The 15,870-nt window shown below is 37.3% G+C and overlaps 1 protein-coding gene across 1 annotated transcript; it reads right to left on the reverse strand.

Annotated features, from left to right (window-relative positions):
* Positions 1–5,302: 5,302 nt before the first annotated feature.
* Positions 5,303–6,559, reverse strand: PGK2 (phosphoglycerate kinase 2). Its single transcript, XM_054568802.1, has one exon. The coding sequence runs from the start codon at positions 6,554–6,556 to the stop codon at positions 5,303–5,305; it is 1,254 nt and encodes a 417-aa protein (XP_054424777.1). The 5' UTR covers positions 6,557–6,559.
* Between the last annotated feature and the right edge of the window lie 9,311 nt (positions 6,560–15,870).

Raw genomic sequence — 15,870 nt, forward strand, 5'->3', positions numbered from 1 at the left:
ACATTGATTTAGAAAACACAAAATTTGCTACAATCCGTAGAAGACATAATAACTAAAATGTGAAATTACTTAACAAAATTAACAGAAATATAAGGCCATGAAATATAGCTCCTACTTTTGAAAAATTATTTCATCATTTTTTTTATGAACTAATGTTGCTGGAAATGAGTTATCTCAATACAGTTTATTTTTGATAAAAAGTGCAAAGAAAATAAATGAGTAGTCACATCCAAGCATATAAGTTAAATAACTGAAATTGCAACGTTGGACAAACAAGTAAACCCCACAGTTTTTGTTTGTATCAAATGTCCAAGGCAATCCCAACATATTATGGTGACACCCTGTTTAAGGTTCCTTTTTTAAATTGGTTTTTACAGAAAAAAATGAATTTTTATGTATTCAATTATAATATGTAACTACAAAATTTCAGTTACAAGTATATAAAATATATAAACATATACATATATGTACGTGTGTGATATATATTTTATGTAATGATACTACATATATTTTACTGTCTAAGTGAACCTGAAACTCTGTTTTTTTCCCCCATTTTCTAATTCAAGTCACTGATTCTTTGCAATTTCAATTCTTTAATTTACTTGCTCTAACCTCACTTAATATTTTGTATGAGAAATACTTGAATTTGTCATATCTCTTTATACCTTTATCTAGCCTATTTTTAATCTTATATTACTGTCTTAATTCATTTTAACTGTTTTCATCATTTTTTTCCATGAATTGTACTTGTTCATCTTTATCTTAGGGAATAATTATATACAAAAGCATGATCTTCATAAATCCTCCAGTGTATTATATAAATTTTAATAGGTTCTTCTTTTTGATATCCTAAATTCATCTTTTTTTATTCTTCATTTTAGTAATAATTTTAATGGGACCCGTGATCACCCAGTCAGAAAATACATTGCCCTGTTTCCTATTAGTTAGACATGATAACATTACTAAGTTCAGGACAAATGGACGTAAGCAAAGTCAATATGTGTGACTCCCTTTTTTCTTCCTTTAATGATTGGGTGTTTGATATGGATGCTTCTTTTCCTGTCCAGTTGGCTGGAAAATGTCAAAATTCAATTGGTTTTCATGCTTCTAGAGATGGAAGCCACACGCAGATGATAGCAAAGACATTTTTCTTGCCTGGGTCCTTGGATGAGCTCAACAAGAGTGTCTACTTGTGACCACCTGGAATGTCACATGAGAATGAAATAAATTTCTATGTTAACATCTTGGGCTGGATAGTTCTTTGTTGTGGGGGCTCTGCTTGTATTGTACAATGTTTAGTAATAACTTTGTGGCAAATGCTAGCTGCCTACAGCTGCCCCCGACCCCCGCACTCGTCCCATTTGTGACAAACAAAAGTGTATTGCATTTAGCAAATGTACCCTACAAGGAAAACTATCCCTGGTTGCAAAACACTAGTCTATAGGCTAAAGTAGAAATTGTTCTTGGTAAGTGAGATGCTGTCTTAGTAAAACCAATAAAATACAGCATTCATTAAGGGGTTAGGTGGGAGAGAATGAGTAAAGAGAAATGGAAGGTGGGAAGAGGGCGATTACTTCCTGCTGTGGCATTTGTTGCCTATAGTATTGTAATAGGAATAACATGATTCTGTAGAGCCTAAAGTTACAGGGAAAGTACTTAGAAAGAGGCAGAATATCTGTGTTTCTGTTGTTGAATGCTGTTTTAGGCAATATACAACAAAAATGAGCTTACTTATTTTACAACTGGAAGCTCATACTTTTAATCCCCTTCGTCTATTTGTGTGTGTGCACACATAAGAACATAGGAAGATATATGGGATCACAATCCTTTATTCAAAACCCTTGCAGCCAGACATGTTCTGTAATCCCTAACTCTTTTATATTTTAGAATATTTCATTGTATATGTCCTAAACTACCCATTCCAGGGGCGGCTGGGATCTCAAAATTAAGTATATTAATATTTCATCACTAAAATACATTAATACTAACACTAAATGAAATAAAGTTAAAGCCCTAACCAGGATGGCTCAGTTGGTTGGGTCCCATCCTGCAAAGCGAAAGGTTGCCACATTTGATTCCTGGTCGGGACACTTGTCTGGGTTGTGGGCTTGGTCCCTGGTTGGGGTATATATGAGAGGCAACCAATTGATGTTTCTCTTTCACTTCAATGTTTCTTCCCTCTTTTTCTCCCTCTTTTCTCCTCTCTCTCTCTAAAAATAAATACAGGGTCCAGCATAAATAACACCTCTTTTTATTACATAAATATCTTTTATTACAAAATCATAGGCACGTAATTCTGTAACATAACAATATCACACTCAAAGCACACCATATGACATTTTAGGTGAAATGTTCAAATTGCTATCTGTCTCTTGTGAGACATTTATGTACCCTACCAACCATACTCAAAGGCATTATTTCTGCTGGACCCAGTAAATAAAATCTTTGAAAAATGGATGGAACTAGACAGTATTATGCTAAGTGAAATAAACCAGGAGGTGAAAGAAAAATATATGATGTCACCTATGAGTAGAACCTAATTAACGAAACAAATAAGTGAGCAAAATATAACCAGAGACATGGAAATAACAATCTGATAGTAACCAGGGGGAAGGGGAAGGAGGATAATGGGGGAAAGAAAGGGAAAGGTCGTCAAGGAACATACATAAGGGACCCAGGGACAAAGACAACAGCAGGGGAGGATTGACTCTGGGGGTGGGGAGTGCAGTGGACAGGGCAGGGGAGGGCAATGGGGTAAAAATGGGAACAACTCTAACTGAACAAAAAAAAATTTAGAAATGAGCACCATCAGGAAATATTGAACAATCTGCTTATTGCTTGTATCCTAAATTGACTAATAGATCAGGAAAGTGAGTTCTGAGTTGAAAAATCTGTCTCAATACCACAAATGGCAAGTAAAAGATTGTCACAGTTTTCTCAAATTGTTGGACTTTTCAGTCAAGGAGTCTGTTGGCAAAGACCAAATTATAGGTGCACCTTTCTCATTCCTGCTTACCTTTTCAGAGTGCCACCAGTTAACCACTTTTAAGATGAAGAAGGAGACAGTGGGCCCAGCAAAATAGTTAAAAGCAAGAACCAGAGGATTAAGAATTATAACTAGAAGAAATTTTGGGGTGAGGTTCTTTCCTATATAATTATACAGACCAGAAATCCTGCTACTTGAGAAAGTTGCAAAATCACAGGTCTGGCCCTGAATGGCTTTGAGTGCATGCTATAATGAGAAATCATTGCTTTCTTGAAATTGCACCAGCAAGAAGAAAGCTGGGAAAGATTTGCAGTCACCTAATGTGGCTTAGCTTGCCAACACTCACTTCAGAAAGATTAGGAAAAAAGGAAAATTTCCCAGATGACCAAATTTGAGGCCAAAATGGACAATGAATAAGAGACTGCCTCCCAGAGAACAAAGCCACAGTCTAACCAAGAAAATTCTTCCACTACCAGCTCAGGGAGTTCTTAACACTTTGATCCAGCATAATTTATTTATAATTCTAATGAGCCAATGACTTTTTAGGTGAGGATTTTTATTACAGTTTCCAATTTTCTACCATTCTATATTGGGTATGTTTAGAGAGAAGTGTTGGAGTTATAAGAAAAATAAATAACTATACTTCTTAGTTTCCCATATTGGATATCCCTGGGTGATGTAGTTTTTCTATGTCTTTGACAGTCTGTCAGAAACCATGAATTTTACTCCAGTATTTATTCACTCCTACTTTAGTAGTAGAACCTATTAGTAATAGAATCTATTCCTTTTTTAGTTGAATACAAGATATGCAAGTAAAGAGAATGCATTCCTAAGCCTCCCTTGCAAAATAGCCCTTATCATACAAGTGATAGCCAATAGAGTATGTGAAAAAAATTTTTCTGAACTTTTTGGGTCATGTATTTTTAAAAAATAAATTCCCATTTTAAATAACCAGAGTTTTTCTTTAACTCTGCTGGCTATCAAGTAGTAAAAGCTCAGACACCTCAGACACAGGGATGAAACTCACTTATTTAGAATAACAGGTTTGTGTCACCAGTTGGTTTTCTAGATGACATCATGATGAAGACCACTCCTATGTGCACTAGTCTTACATACAAGACAGTAATATGCTATAATCTTGTTTGAACTACTACTAATAATAATACTGGTTTTCATTTTTACTTGTTTTTACCTTAATTCCTACATCTTCCCTGGGATTACAATGACATTATTAACATTGTCCTTAGAAATAAGTTGAAATTTTAGGTATGCTGAGGTTATATTTTAAGTTCAATTATTCAGAATGCTGAATATATAGAATTCATCTGGGCCTATGGGACATAGGTCATGACAGCTGGGAAAATTTACTCTGCATTTTTACTTTTAATTTGATACCAACATTGCCCTCAACCATTCTGTCTACATAAGTATGCAAAATATTCTCCAGTAGGTATTTTCACTTATTCTACATTTCTTAGTGTTGTCTTATTCTGTTTTCTAATATAGAAGAGTTTTTATATCTCCATTTTCCCCATGGCTAAAACTACTTTACACGTATTTCCCATGTGTCTCAAAAACCAAGTTTTTAGATTTAGCAGTTATATTATCTATTTATTAAACAATATCTGATTTAACAAGAAAATACTTTTTTGAGACCTGGCTTAGATTTGTAGCTCCCATGTTAACAGACATGTGTGTGTCTCTTGTGCATCCATATGCACAGATATACCTTCCTTGGGTTTAACATCTTTTATTTTTTAACTTTATGGGTTTAATAAGAATGTTTTATTTCCCATCTTCCTTATTTAGTAAGAAATTCCCTCTTAGCAGAGCTTTAGTAGTACTCCTGAGTTCTTAAATGTAATTTTCTTTCTCAGATTATTTGGGCATTTTTATTGTTTAATAAAAATTATTAAACAAGAAGTATGTGTCAACTTCTACCCCTTCCTACCTCAAAAATTAGTGTTTTGTCTTGTTTCCATGTTTCAAGTAGTGAGACAATAACAAAGCTAGACTGAAATAAAAAGGAGGAGAGATTCAACTTATTTACCTCACTTTAATAGGCAATCCACTTTCCTATGAATCACAATGGTGAAGTTCAAATGAGATCTTTAAGAGAATAAGTAAATGCATGACAGAACTAAAGTGAATTGCATTGCTATGCTGATGTTAAGGGATGCTGATGGTCCATGACTTGGTCATTGCCTAGGTCTTGATACACAGGTAGATTTTAACAAAAGTCAAGTTGAGGGATAAAGGCACTAAGCTGACTAAAGGGCTGTGGACAGGAAGCAGTAGGAAGGAACACTTTGTCAACTACAGGTTGCTGAGGGCATCCACTCCAGGAAGGACTTTACCCTCCAGAAGCTCTAGACTGGCACCTCCTCCAGTGCTCACATGGCTGACTTTATCTTCAGTGTTCCATTTGGCACAGCAAGTGGCAGTGTCTCCACCTCCTATAATGGTGATACACCCCCTGGAAGTGGCTTTCACAATTTCATCCATAAGGGCTTTGGTTCCCTTAGCAAAGGCATCCCACTCAAATACCCCTACAGGTCCATTCCACACAATTAGCTTGGCTTGGGCTACAACTTGAGCATACTTCTTGTTGGTCTCAGGACCACAGTCCAATGCCATCCAGCCAGCAGGTATGCCTGATGCTAATGTAGCTTGACCAACCTTAGCATTCTCCTCAAACTTGTCAGCAGTGACAAAGTCAACAGGAAAGGTAATGGTCACACCATTCTTATTGGCTTTGGCCATGATATCATTCACAATCTTGGCTCCCTCTTCATCAAAGAGGGAGGCACCGATCTCCATGTTGTTGAGTACCTTAAGGAAGGTATAAGCCATTCCACCACCAATAATCATCTGATTGACCTTGTCCAGCATATTTTTGATGAGTTGGATCTTGTCTGCCACTTTGGCTCCACCAAGTATAGCCAGAAAGGGTCTCTCTGGGTTTTCTAAGGCTTTGGCAAAGTAATCCAGTTCTTTCTTCATCAGGAATCCAGATGCCTTCTGAGGCAGATTCACTCCCACCATAGAACTGTGGGCCCGGTGAGCAGTGCCAAATGCGTCATTGACATAGACATCCCCTAGCTTTGAGAGTGATTCTTGGAAGGCTTTTATTTTATGTGGTTCAGCTGTAAGCTTTTTTCCAGAAGGATCTTGGCCCTTCCCTTCTTCCTCCACATGAAAGCGTAAATTCTCCAGCAAGATTACTGAACCAGTAGCTGGGTTTGCACAGGCTTTTTCTACTTCTGGACCCACACAGTCCTTCAGGAACAGAACATCCTTACCCAGCAAGGATTTGAGCTCAGCAGCAATAGGCTCCAAGGAGTATTTATCTGGCATGGGAACACCATCAGGTCGACCCAGATGACTCATAAGAACTACTGACTTGGCTCCATTATCGAGGCAGAACTTGATGCTTGGGACTGAAGCCTTGATTCTCTGGTTATTTGTAATCTGATTCTTCTTCATGGGAACGTTGAAGTCTACTCTCATAATGACTCTTTTACCTTTTACATCCAGTTTGTCCAAAGTTAACTTGTTAGAAAGAGACATCTTGGCAATACAAATACAATACTGAAGAACCACTTTATTACTGGAGGAAGGCTCGGTTCCGTGGTGTTTCTAATGCCCCTCCCTTTAACTCACCCATTTCTTCGCAGCAGTAAGTCTCTTCCAAGCAGCAGTTATGATTGGACTGGGGAAAGGAAACCTATTTCTGTGATTGGTCGATGGTCCTGTCAATCTGGATTTAGAGTAGGTTGCTTGGTGCTGATTCAAACTGCTCAACGGCCACAGCTGAAGATGCGTCTGGATTGATACCTGGCATGAATGACCGTTGAGGAAGGAAAGGAATCCTGGAGTAATGAAGATCCGTACTGAAGTCCAAGCCTCCCGCTGGTTTTTTCCATACCTCTTTTTGACAATTGTGCTTATTATTAAAACAAACAAACAAACAAAGGTATTACTCTCACCCATTTCAAGTACTAATTATATTGAGGTACAAAATCACATACAGAACCCAAGAAAGTGGATTTGAAATAATGGGCGTGTGAAATTTTGTTTATTCAAGGCAACATAGTATGCTTCTGGTTTTTTCCTTGTCTTGATAAATATTTCTGTTAAGAGTATAGGTTGGTGTTAACCTTTGCCTCTAGATACTTTCTAGGGAGAGGGTTGGGACTGTATTTCCGCTGTCACGCTTCTTCCATTCTCAGGCTACTGTGAGAGAATGCTTGGTGGCTTCTTGAGGAAAAGCCCATGAGATCGAAGCAAAGAGAATATCCGTGAAACTCTAAGGATGATGGGAACATTTTTTCAGGCTGCAAAGTTATGATGAAGTCCTTTACATTTTCTCTCTTCTCTTTGATTTACTACCTGTACAGCCTAGAAATTGAGCTGAAAAGAGGATTTTCATAAGAATGAACATGTCTGCGTTGAAAATGAGTGAGAGATTTTATTTTTGTAAAAAGTATTTATGGCTGATTGATTTAGAAATTAAAACTGGCTTTGCTATTAGTTAATATGGCAGTTTCCTCATGTCAAATAGCATAAAGACTTCGACAAAAATTATTTGAGGTCTCACTCAATAGGATAGCTATAATAATAATAAAAAAGACAGACAAAAACAAGTGTTGGCAAGGATGTGGAGAAACCAGGACCCTCATTTATTGGTGGTAGGAATGTAAAAATGGTGCAATCCCTTTAGAAAACATACCGTGTGGCTTAATTTATTACAAAATGTTGATGATAACATTCCCATAGAGAAAGAGTGCAGGTAGGGGAGGAGAAAAAAATGTAGTCTACATTAGGTATAGAGACAGAAAAAGCAAAGAATGAGAAAACACAGGTCTGTCCAGAAAGTATCCAGCCATGTGTTATGAAAAATGACGACACAAGATACAAGAAGCATTGTTGAAAAGGTGATGATGCCTCAGTCCCCTTCAAAGCAGGCACGTTGGGACATCACACAGTTCTCCTAACCACCATCAGCTGCTCCATTGTATTTTCCTGAATCTCATTGATGGGTCTGAAATCTCTTCCCTTTCAAAGGTGATTTTAGTTTTGGGAAAAGCCAGACCAGTTGCAAGGTGCCAAATTTGGGCTGTAGGGAGTCTGAGCCACCTGGGTGATTTAATGTTTTGCCAAAAAACTCTGCATGAGACATGGTGCATGAGCAGGCGCGTTGTCATGATGAAGCTTCCAATCACCAGTTGCCTATAGCTGCAGCAGCTTTCATTGTATTGCATCTCTCAACTGATGAAGAACACTGAGGTAGTACTCATTAATTGTTTGGTCTGGAGAGGTGTACACATGATGGACAGCACCTTTCCAATCAAAGAACACAGTTAAAATGGCCTTCATCTTACTGCAACTGGAGTTGCCAGCAGTGAGACAAGGAAGTACAGTTCCTTTTAGTAACTAATAAAGCCTGTAGGATGTTGATATGAGCCTAATATTGGTTAGTTCTTGCATTTTACGGAGAGCAGAGAGAAGTGGCCTTTAGTGGAAGTCCAAAGTCCAGAGGAGAGAGGTTAGTTTGCTGTACAGGATGTTTGTTGATCTTTTTCCTCCTCCCATGCATTTTATGGAGTTCAAGCTATTAAATGTGATCCAGATGGGTTAATAGAGTAGCAGTTAGAAGCAGTTTACGGTATCTTGAGAATTTTGATGATTGAGCGCTTTCCAAGCTTGAAATAAATGATTCAGTATTTTCCCTATGCTTTTCAGTGTAGTTTTTGCAGTTTTCTGACTTAAAGAGTCTTATTTTGTTGCTAATGCTATGTCTTGATGATGTCTACAAGGGAAAGTTTAATTCCCTATTGCTTAAAAAAACACCACCCAGTCTTTTCTTCAACATCCAAAGATGCATTCTAAAATCCTTTAATCGTCACTTTTTCCTGCTATGTATTTTTAAGGAAGGAAATGGAGAGTGGGAAAATCGTACATATGCTTATATATAACTAGTGAATTTGAGAAATTAAAAAAAACTGACACATGACATTTGCTATACAATATAGAGAAATTTGTGCAAGGGGTTTTGGAAAATACCTAAAACACTTTAATTTTATTCACTTTGGCTGCTGAAAATGAATCTTCAATAACAATAAGCTAAAATACCCAGAAATCTGTAGATATGAAAGTTACATTAGTACTTTTTATATTATGTTATAATAGAAACAAACATTTTTAATGTTTACTTGAGTAGGAAATACTAATACTTTTCTGGAAACTAGCAGTAGACATCTAATTTATATGGTCAACATATTGCCATAATGTGGGCTCATTTTTGGCACCTAAAATTTTCTCTGGACAAAAAATAAAGCTGCATAGAACTCATTTCTCAACTGTATGAGTGTTTCACAGCGGTGGTATTGTAAGAAACTGAGATAAGTACATAGAGGAAGACATTTGACCTTTCTAGCTATCCATGTAGTCATCCTCAAATCATTCCACAAATTTATAATTTTGAGAACTTTGATTCTTTTTTTCTAATGATCAGAATATGGAATCTGAAACTTGAATATCCAAATTAAAAATCAATTTATCTCTCTCTCTCTCTCTCTCTCTAAAATCTCACCATGTGTTGTCACATTCATTGTTAGTGTGGTTACCAATGCAAATACAGACTGGATGACTTAATTTACCTTTGCCTTAACAATTCTTCAGGATCTTTGAGCACAAAACTGCATCATATAGACATATATTGACTTGTAATTTACAACTCCTTTGTGTTGTTCTCTGTGAGTTCACGCTTCTTTGACAACATCTTGGCATTTTTGTGTATGGTCTTAAATTCTGCAGTGAAAAAGTAAAAACCAAACACATGATAAAACTTCCACAATAAAATTCTAATTTATTTTTTAAAACTCCAAGGCTAGCAATATCCTCAATTGTTTGGGCTAAAAATTAAAATGATGGGGTGATTCTTAAATATTCTGGTAGGAAATGGAAGAAAAACATATTAAAAAAATCAAAATGTACTAAAAACACTCAGATGTAGCTGCTCTTTTAGATGTAGTAAAGACTTGAATGAAATGCTGGTAGGAAATAAGGTCTGGGTCAGAAGTTCATCCCAGTCATTTATTAGCAGTTTTACCTGGGACATATTATTTAATATGTTTGTATGCCAGTTTCTGCATTTATAAGTGTGACTTATTATTTATACCCCAAGTTTGTTCCAAAGATTTAATGGGATACCCCATGGAATGCAATTGTGAATGCTAAATCTTGTATTATGTGTACAATTAATAAGACACAGCTTTGATTAGAAGCAAGTATAGTGTCAGGCATCTCAATTGAAAATAGTAAATAATAAAAATTAATAGCAAACTCAACCTCTATCAGGATCTGTTACAAATTGTGCATATGTTTTCATTTTGTCCTCCCGGAAAACCTACAAGGAAAATACTATAATTATGTCCATTTGCAAATGAGGAAACTGAGGCAGAGATATATTATCAGGTAGATACCAGCAACTGCTGCTCTACAAGTAAGATGAAAAGCAGAACTCTTTACCAAATAATACCCCAAAACTTCTTTCACCCTCTCATTGTGCACTTTCACTTGAAGAACTGCTACTATATCTGTGTGCAACACATTGCTTCAAAAAGTGAAATTTGTTTTTAGGATAAGCTTTTATGAAGAACAATTTAGCTGTTTTTTAGAATAATATTTGGAATACAAACTAACAGATTATGAGCATTTTCTCTGGCATCAAAATTTAACATCATATGTATATGCTGCCATCTTTTGGTTGATTCCTAGAATTACCCTTGATGTACATAAATTTATTAAACCACTGGATTAAGTAAGTAACTCATTAGCTGGCAGAGTATGAACTTGGTTTGTGGGATTTAGTTTATTTATAGAAGAAAAGACACAATTTTTATGGCTTCATCTAACTGGGTGGATAGATATTACAGAACACGTTACATCAGGGGATAAGATCTGCCAGCTGTGAGAATATCATTGCATTCACTGGTAAGGAAATCTTGCCTGTGTGACCACCTTACAAAATTATTAGGACTGCGCCTTGACTTCCTAACTCACAAGACAGTTGCTTGCAGTGGATGCTGTGATGCGCTACCCTGGTCCCTTTCTGCAGGGGAAAATTTATTCCTGCAGGGCCTGAGTGCTGTTCTGGGCAGTTCTACTACCAGCCCTCTCTGAAAATTGCCCTTGTCCATGAGCATACTCTCCCTTCTCTAGGGCAGCCTACGTGCAAGAACTAATAAGTGTAGCTAGGAACTGTAAATGCCAGGCTACCTCTCTCCACCTTGACAACTTAGAATAACCATCCCAATTTGAAAGCTTCCATGGGTTAAACTGGGGCCACTGTGGTGACTAGATTACAACCCAGCTTCTGCATTTGTCCAACCCTGCTTCCTTCTCTACCTCCACAGGTGGGTGTAAATCTGGAGATTTACCCCAATTAGCATTTTACATGGGGATCTCCATCTCTTCCTCTGCTTATCTACCTGCAACACTCATTATATATAGTTTGCAATTCTGACCCCCTTAAGGGAAATATCTAAGACATTATCTCTGAATAATGTTGAAGAGACACTCCTTTTTTTGTGGTACATTCCTGATAAAAGTCACAAATCAGTATTCAAAGGTTTTGTATCTAATGATTCTAGCTTGAACAAATGATTGTATTTAATGAGGCTTTACACACATTTTTTTCCCTTTTTGGAGGAATTCTTTGCCCGGCAATTGTGTTTGTTTCTTCAGTCCTATTCTTGTTACTTAAATGTGTTGCTGTTGATTCTATCAGTTGCTATGCACACATGTCCTGTGCACTTTTTTAGGGAACAGTTCAGCTCCCATATTCCCCTGAAATGTTACCTTTACTGGTACACTTATTCTATCATGTTGTTTCTCACACATTCGGCTCTTAGCACTCTCTTTTACAGAAACTAGTCTGTTCACATACCAGGTTTATAGTGGAAAGAAATTTCTCTTCCCTTTTATGGGATATAAGAGAACCACAAAATAGATTTGTCAATATATGTTTTCCTGGCTTAGAATCTGGACGTCTTTATTCTCAGAAGAATGTCTTAGCCTCTGGGCTGTTGCCTAAGAAAAACAGCTATAAAATGCCTCAACGGCTTGTTAAACAAAGTTTGCTGTACTGAGGATACTGACTGACAGCATCAACATTGGCAGGAGCCTGGCCTGGTCTCTACCCCAGACCTAAATGAGAAGCTCAGAGAGTGGGCCCCAGGCTCTTGTGTTGCGCCTGTTCTTTGGGTAATTCTGGAGCACACTCAGGTTTGAGAAGCACTGTTCTAGGACACACTGTGAATGAAGCCAGACTTTCTGAGTTGGAATTGTTGCTCTGTCATTTACTGACTGCATGAGTTTAGGACAATTGCTTACCTCCTCTGGGCTTCTGTTTCTTCTGTTGCTATGCCATAGGTTTGCTTGTGCAGACCAAACTTTTACTATATTGAAAGTGAATGGAACTTAGTAAAAACTCCGTAACACCATTGCTGTTATTTTCATTCCTGTTGTTGCTGTTTAATTAATCTTATCACCTTCACTATGTTGCTCACCAATAGAATTCTTTCTTGACAATGTTATATAAGGTAGCAATTTCTTTTTGGACAGTATAGGATTTGGTAAAAAATGTATTATATGGGACTCCGGCTAATTTTGCCTGTTACCAGAAATTGGTAATTAATCTTTCTTCTTCTTCTTTTTTTTAAATACTCCTCCAATGACATTGTAATTGCCTCCAGTATACACCCTGACTGGGGATCAAACTTGTAACCTAGGTATGTGCCTTGATTAGGAATGGAAACTGCAAACTTTTGGTGTAGGGCGAGATGCTCTAACCAAGCCGCCTGGCTAGGGCTAATCTTACATTTTTTAGATAAAAATGCCTTAAATTAAATATAGTATGTGTAGATCTATAGGTGATATTAATTTAGGTTACAGTGAACAGAGTAATACATGATTTCTCAGTATATTAATTTGCATTTCTCCTTTTCTAGTTATAAGGATTTCTGAATGTCAGTCTGACAGTATACAAGTCCATGGAGTAGTGCAATGGATATTGTACAATTAAGATTTTCAAATTTATACTTTGTGTAAAAATTTATACATTGAGTCATTTTTATTGGGCAATATGAACTGTAATGGGAGATGGCTTAATAATGCACTTTTTACTAACCTACTTCCCTTCCTTGGCTCATTGCTTGACCTTTGCAAGTGTTTCCTTTCTTTTCACATATAAACTTGTACTTTAGTCCTTATCTAAATGTTTCTGTGTGCCAACATCCATTTTGAGACTAATTATAAGTACAAAGCCTCAAGTGTCTTTAATTCAGAGTCTATATCTTTGTTTCATTCATATGAATTTTTTCATTCATATGAAACAAATATCAATGTAAAATAAAAAGATAATTCAAACTCAGATTGCAATCTAGAATGTGTGCTGTTCTTTTAACCTACCTTTCACCCTGCTAGTTACTAAGAAGAAACATAAATACCTCAATATTTTAGGCTAACACTAGTTGTTACACATAGCTGTGGGTGTGTTATAATTTTAGTGTTATCTATTTCTTCCCCCAACTACCACAGGATTTTCAGCAGTTTCTGAATGTACAAGATTCAACATCACACTGCTCAAATATAGAAATATTTATTGTCATTTATTTTATATAAACAGTGTTAGGGACAGGAAGAAGGCAAACGTTTGGAATCCAAACGACCTCTCTACAGACTCTCCCCGTGGACATCATTTCTTCAAAAGCACACTCACGTGGTGCTATTTTTCTGTTATATTGCAGATAGCTCTGGTCTAAATTTGACAGAAAGTCGGGGATGCACAAGAACCCCTTTATCATTTCCAGATTATCCCTCTCGTTCGTCCTCTGAAAAGTTCTGCTCCAAAGAAACTCATGGCATTTAATGTCCCACCTAAAATGGCTTTCATGGCACTCTCTCTCTTTCACAAAAATTGCATCTCCTGGAACAAACTTGTCCATCCTGATTCCTGTAGTCAACTTGAGGGCCCTTAACACGTATTTGAATGACCCCAGTCTTCTGAAATCTCAGGCCCTCGAACTCTTGCTTCACACCTTCTCTTCTGATCCTCATTATCTCTCCCACTCGCATGGTCTCATTCTGCATGTTATGGTTACTCTGAATTTTCACGCCTCTAAATCACTAGGTCTTTGTATCCCCAGCATCTCTGTTTTGTTTCTTTTTTTCTTTTCAGATGGTCAAAGTCAACTTTTCTGATTGTTCTTGTTCTTCAACATAACCTAGCCCTCTAGCTCACTCTTCGTTCTCTCAATTTTTCAACTCTCTCTTGCTTTTTTTTTTTTTTTGACCTAACCATGTTCTGTCACTTTTAAAGCTCTTTTGCCAATATTATGACAAATTTGCCTTCCCATCTTCTCCATCCAGTGACATCTCATCATTGTTTATTGTAAAGCAGGAAGATCCCAGTTTCACACTGGAACACTGAGATGTGCAGAGGATTTCAGGGGAAAGAACTGAGGGCTCCTGTTCCTGTTCACTGTAAGACCTTGGTTAGATAAAATCAAAGCATGGATGCAGGCTTCCTTATAGGTCAGGGAAACAGGTGTTGTATAGAGTGCTGGATTGGATTTTGAGGCTAATTGACTCACATTCAAATCCCATCTCTATCACTTGTTTTGTAGGATTTTATTTAGCAGTTTGCTTATGTCTTGAAATTTCATTTTCTCATCTGTAAAATGTGATATAATAATGCTATCCTTTACATCATAGGTGTTCAGTCTGAAAGAAGTTGGACAAGGGAATATCTTCAATATATATGATTTTTCCAGCTTCCTCTGAGCTCCTCTCCCTGCCCTGTCCCATAAGTCTTGATAGATATTCTTTTATACAGTTAGTGCAACAAGAAACTTTGTCCAGGTTTCTTTTCTGTTTTTTTCTACTTTCTGATCAGAGCAGTTTGCTGTGACTCCTTTTGATAAAATGTCTTGACTGCTCCTCACACTGGAAAGTTTTTATGGGTTGCCAGTCTCTCCTTACACGACATGGCTTTTAATTATCTTCTGTTAAGGAAGGCAGGCTTTCATCAAAACTACTGTTCTGTGTGGACCTACAAATATTTCATGTGTCAGGTTTGTCCTCTCATTATTTCTAACAAATGCATGTTTTCTACAAGAGATGCTACTGAACTCAGTACCTAACATATATTTAGAAGAAAACATAGGGGAATGGTTTCATCACATTGAATTTAGCAATTAGTTGTTGGATATGACTCCAAAAGCACAGGCAATACAAGAAAAAAATATATAAATTGGTGTATATCAAAAATTTAAAAATTGCCTTGGCAGGCATGTCTTGGTTGGTTGAAGGATTGTCTTGTGGACAAGGTCACAGGCTCAGCTCCCAGTCCCAGTCAGGGCACATGCCAGATTGTGGGTTCGACCTTTAGTCGGGGCTCATATGAGAAGAGAGCTTTTGGGAAATGCCCTGTCTGGTTTCAGGAACTGTAACCCCTGCTGACAGGCTGGAGGGCCCCAAGGCTGGAAATAATCAGGGACACCTTGGAGAAAACAGGCTTCTGAGGAGACAAAACTTTTCCCCCAGGCAGGGGCGTAGCTCCTGCCTCTGCTTTGCCTTGTAGTGATCATAATCCATGATGGGTAAGTTATCTCGAGCTGAGATATCAACCTAAGACAGATTCTGATTGAGTATTGGTAGCAGACAAGAAATTGGGGGACATAGAGAAAAGGCTAAAAGGCCCACACCCCTCGGCTCAGCCTGGACATGGCCAGAGTCCTCATTCTATCCGAAAGAAGTCTCCTTGTCTCCTGGCAGCTCCCTCCCTCCGCCTGGCATAGGCTTCAAACAATACCAGA

The sequence above is a fragment of the Pteronotus mesoamericanus genome, unplaced genomic scaffold (assembly GCF_021234165.1).
Source record: "Pteronotus mesoamericanus isolate MK-2021 breed Mesoamerican mustached bat unplaced genomic scaffold, CSHL_Meso_final contig_20, whole genome shotgun sequence".
NCBI classification, from domain to species: domain Eukaryota; kingdom Metazoa; phylum Chordata; class Mammalia; order Chiroptera; family Mormoopidae; genus Pteronotus; species Pteronotus mesoamericanus.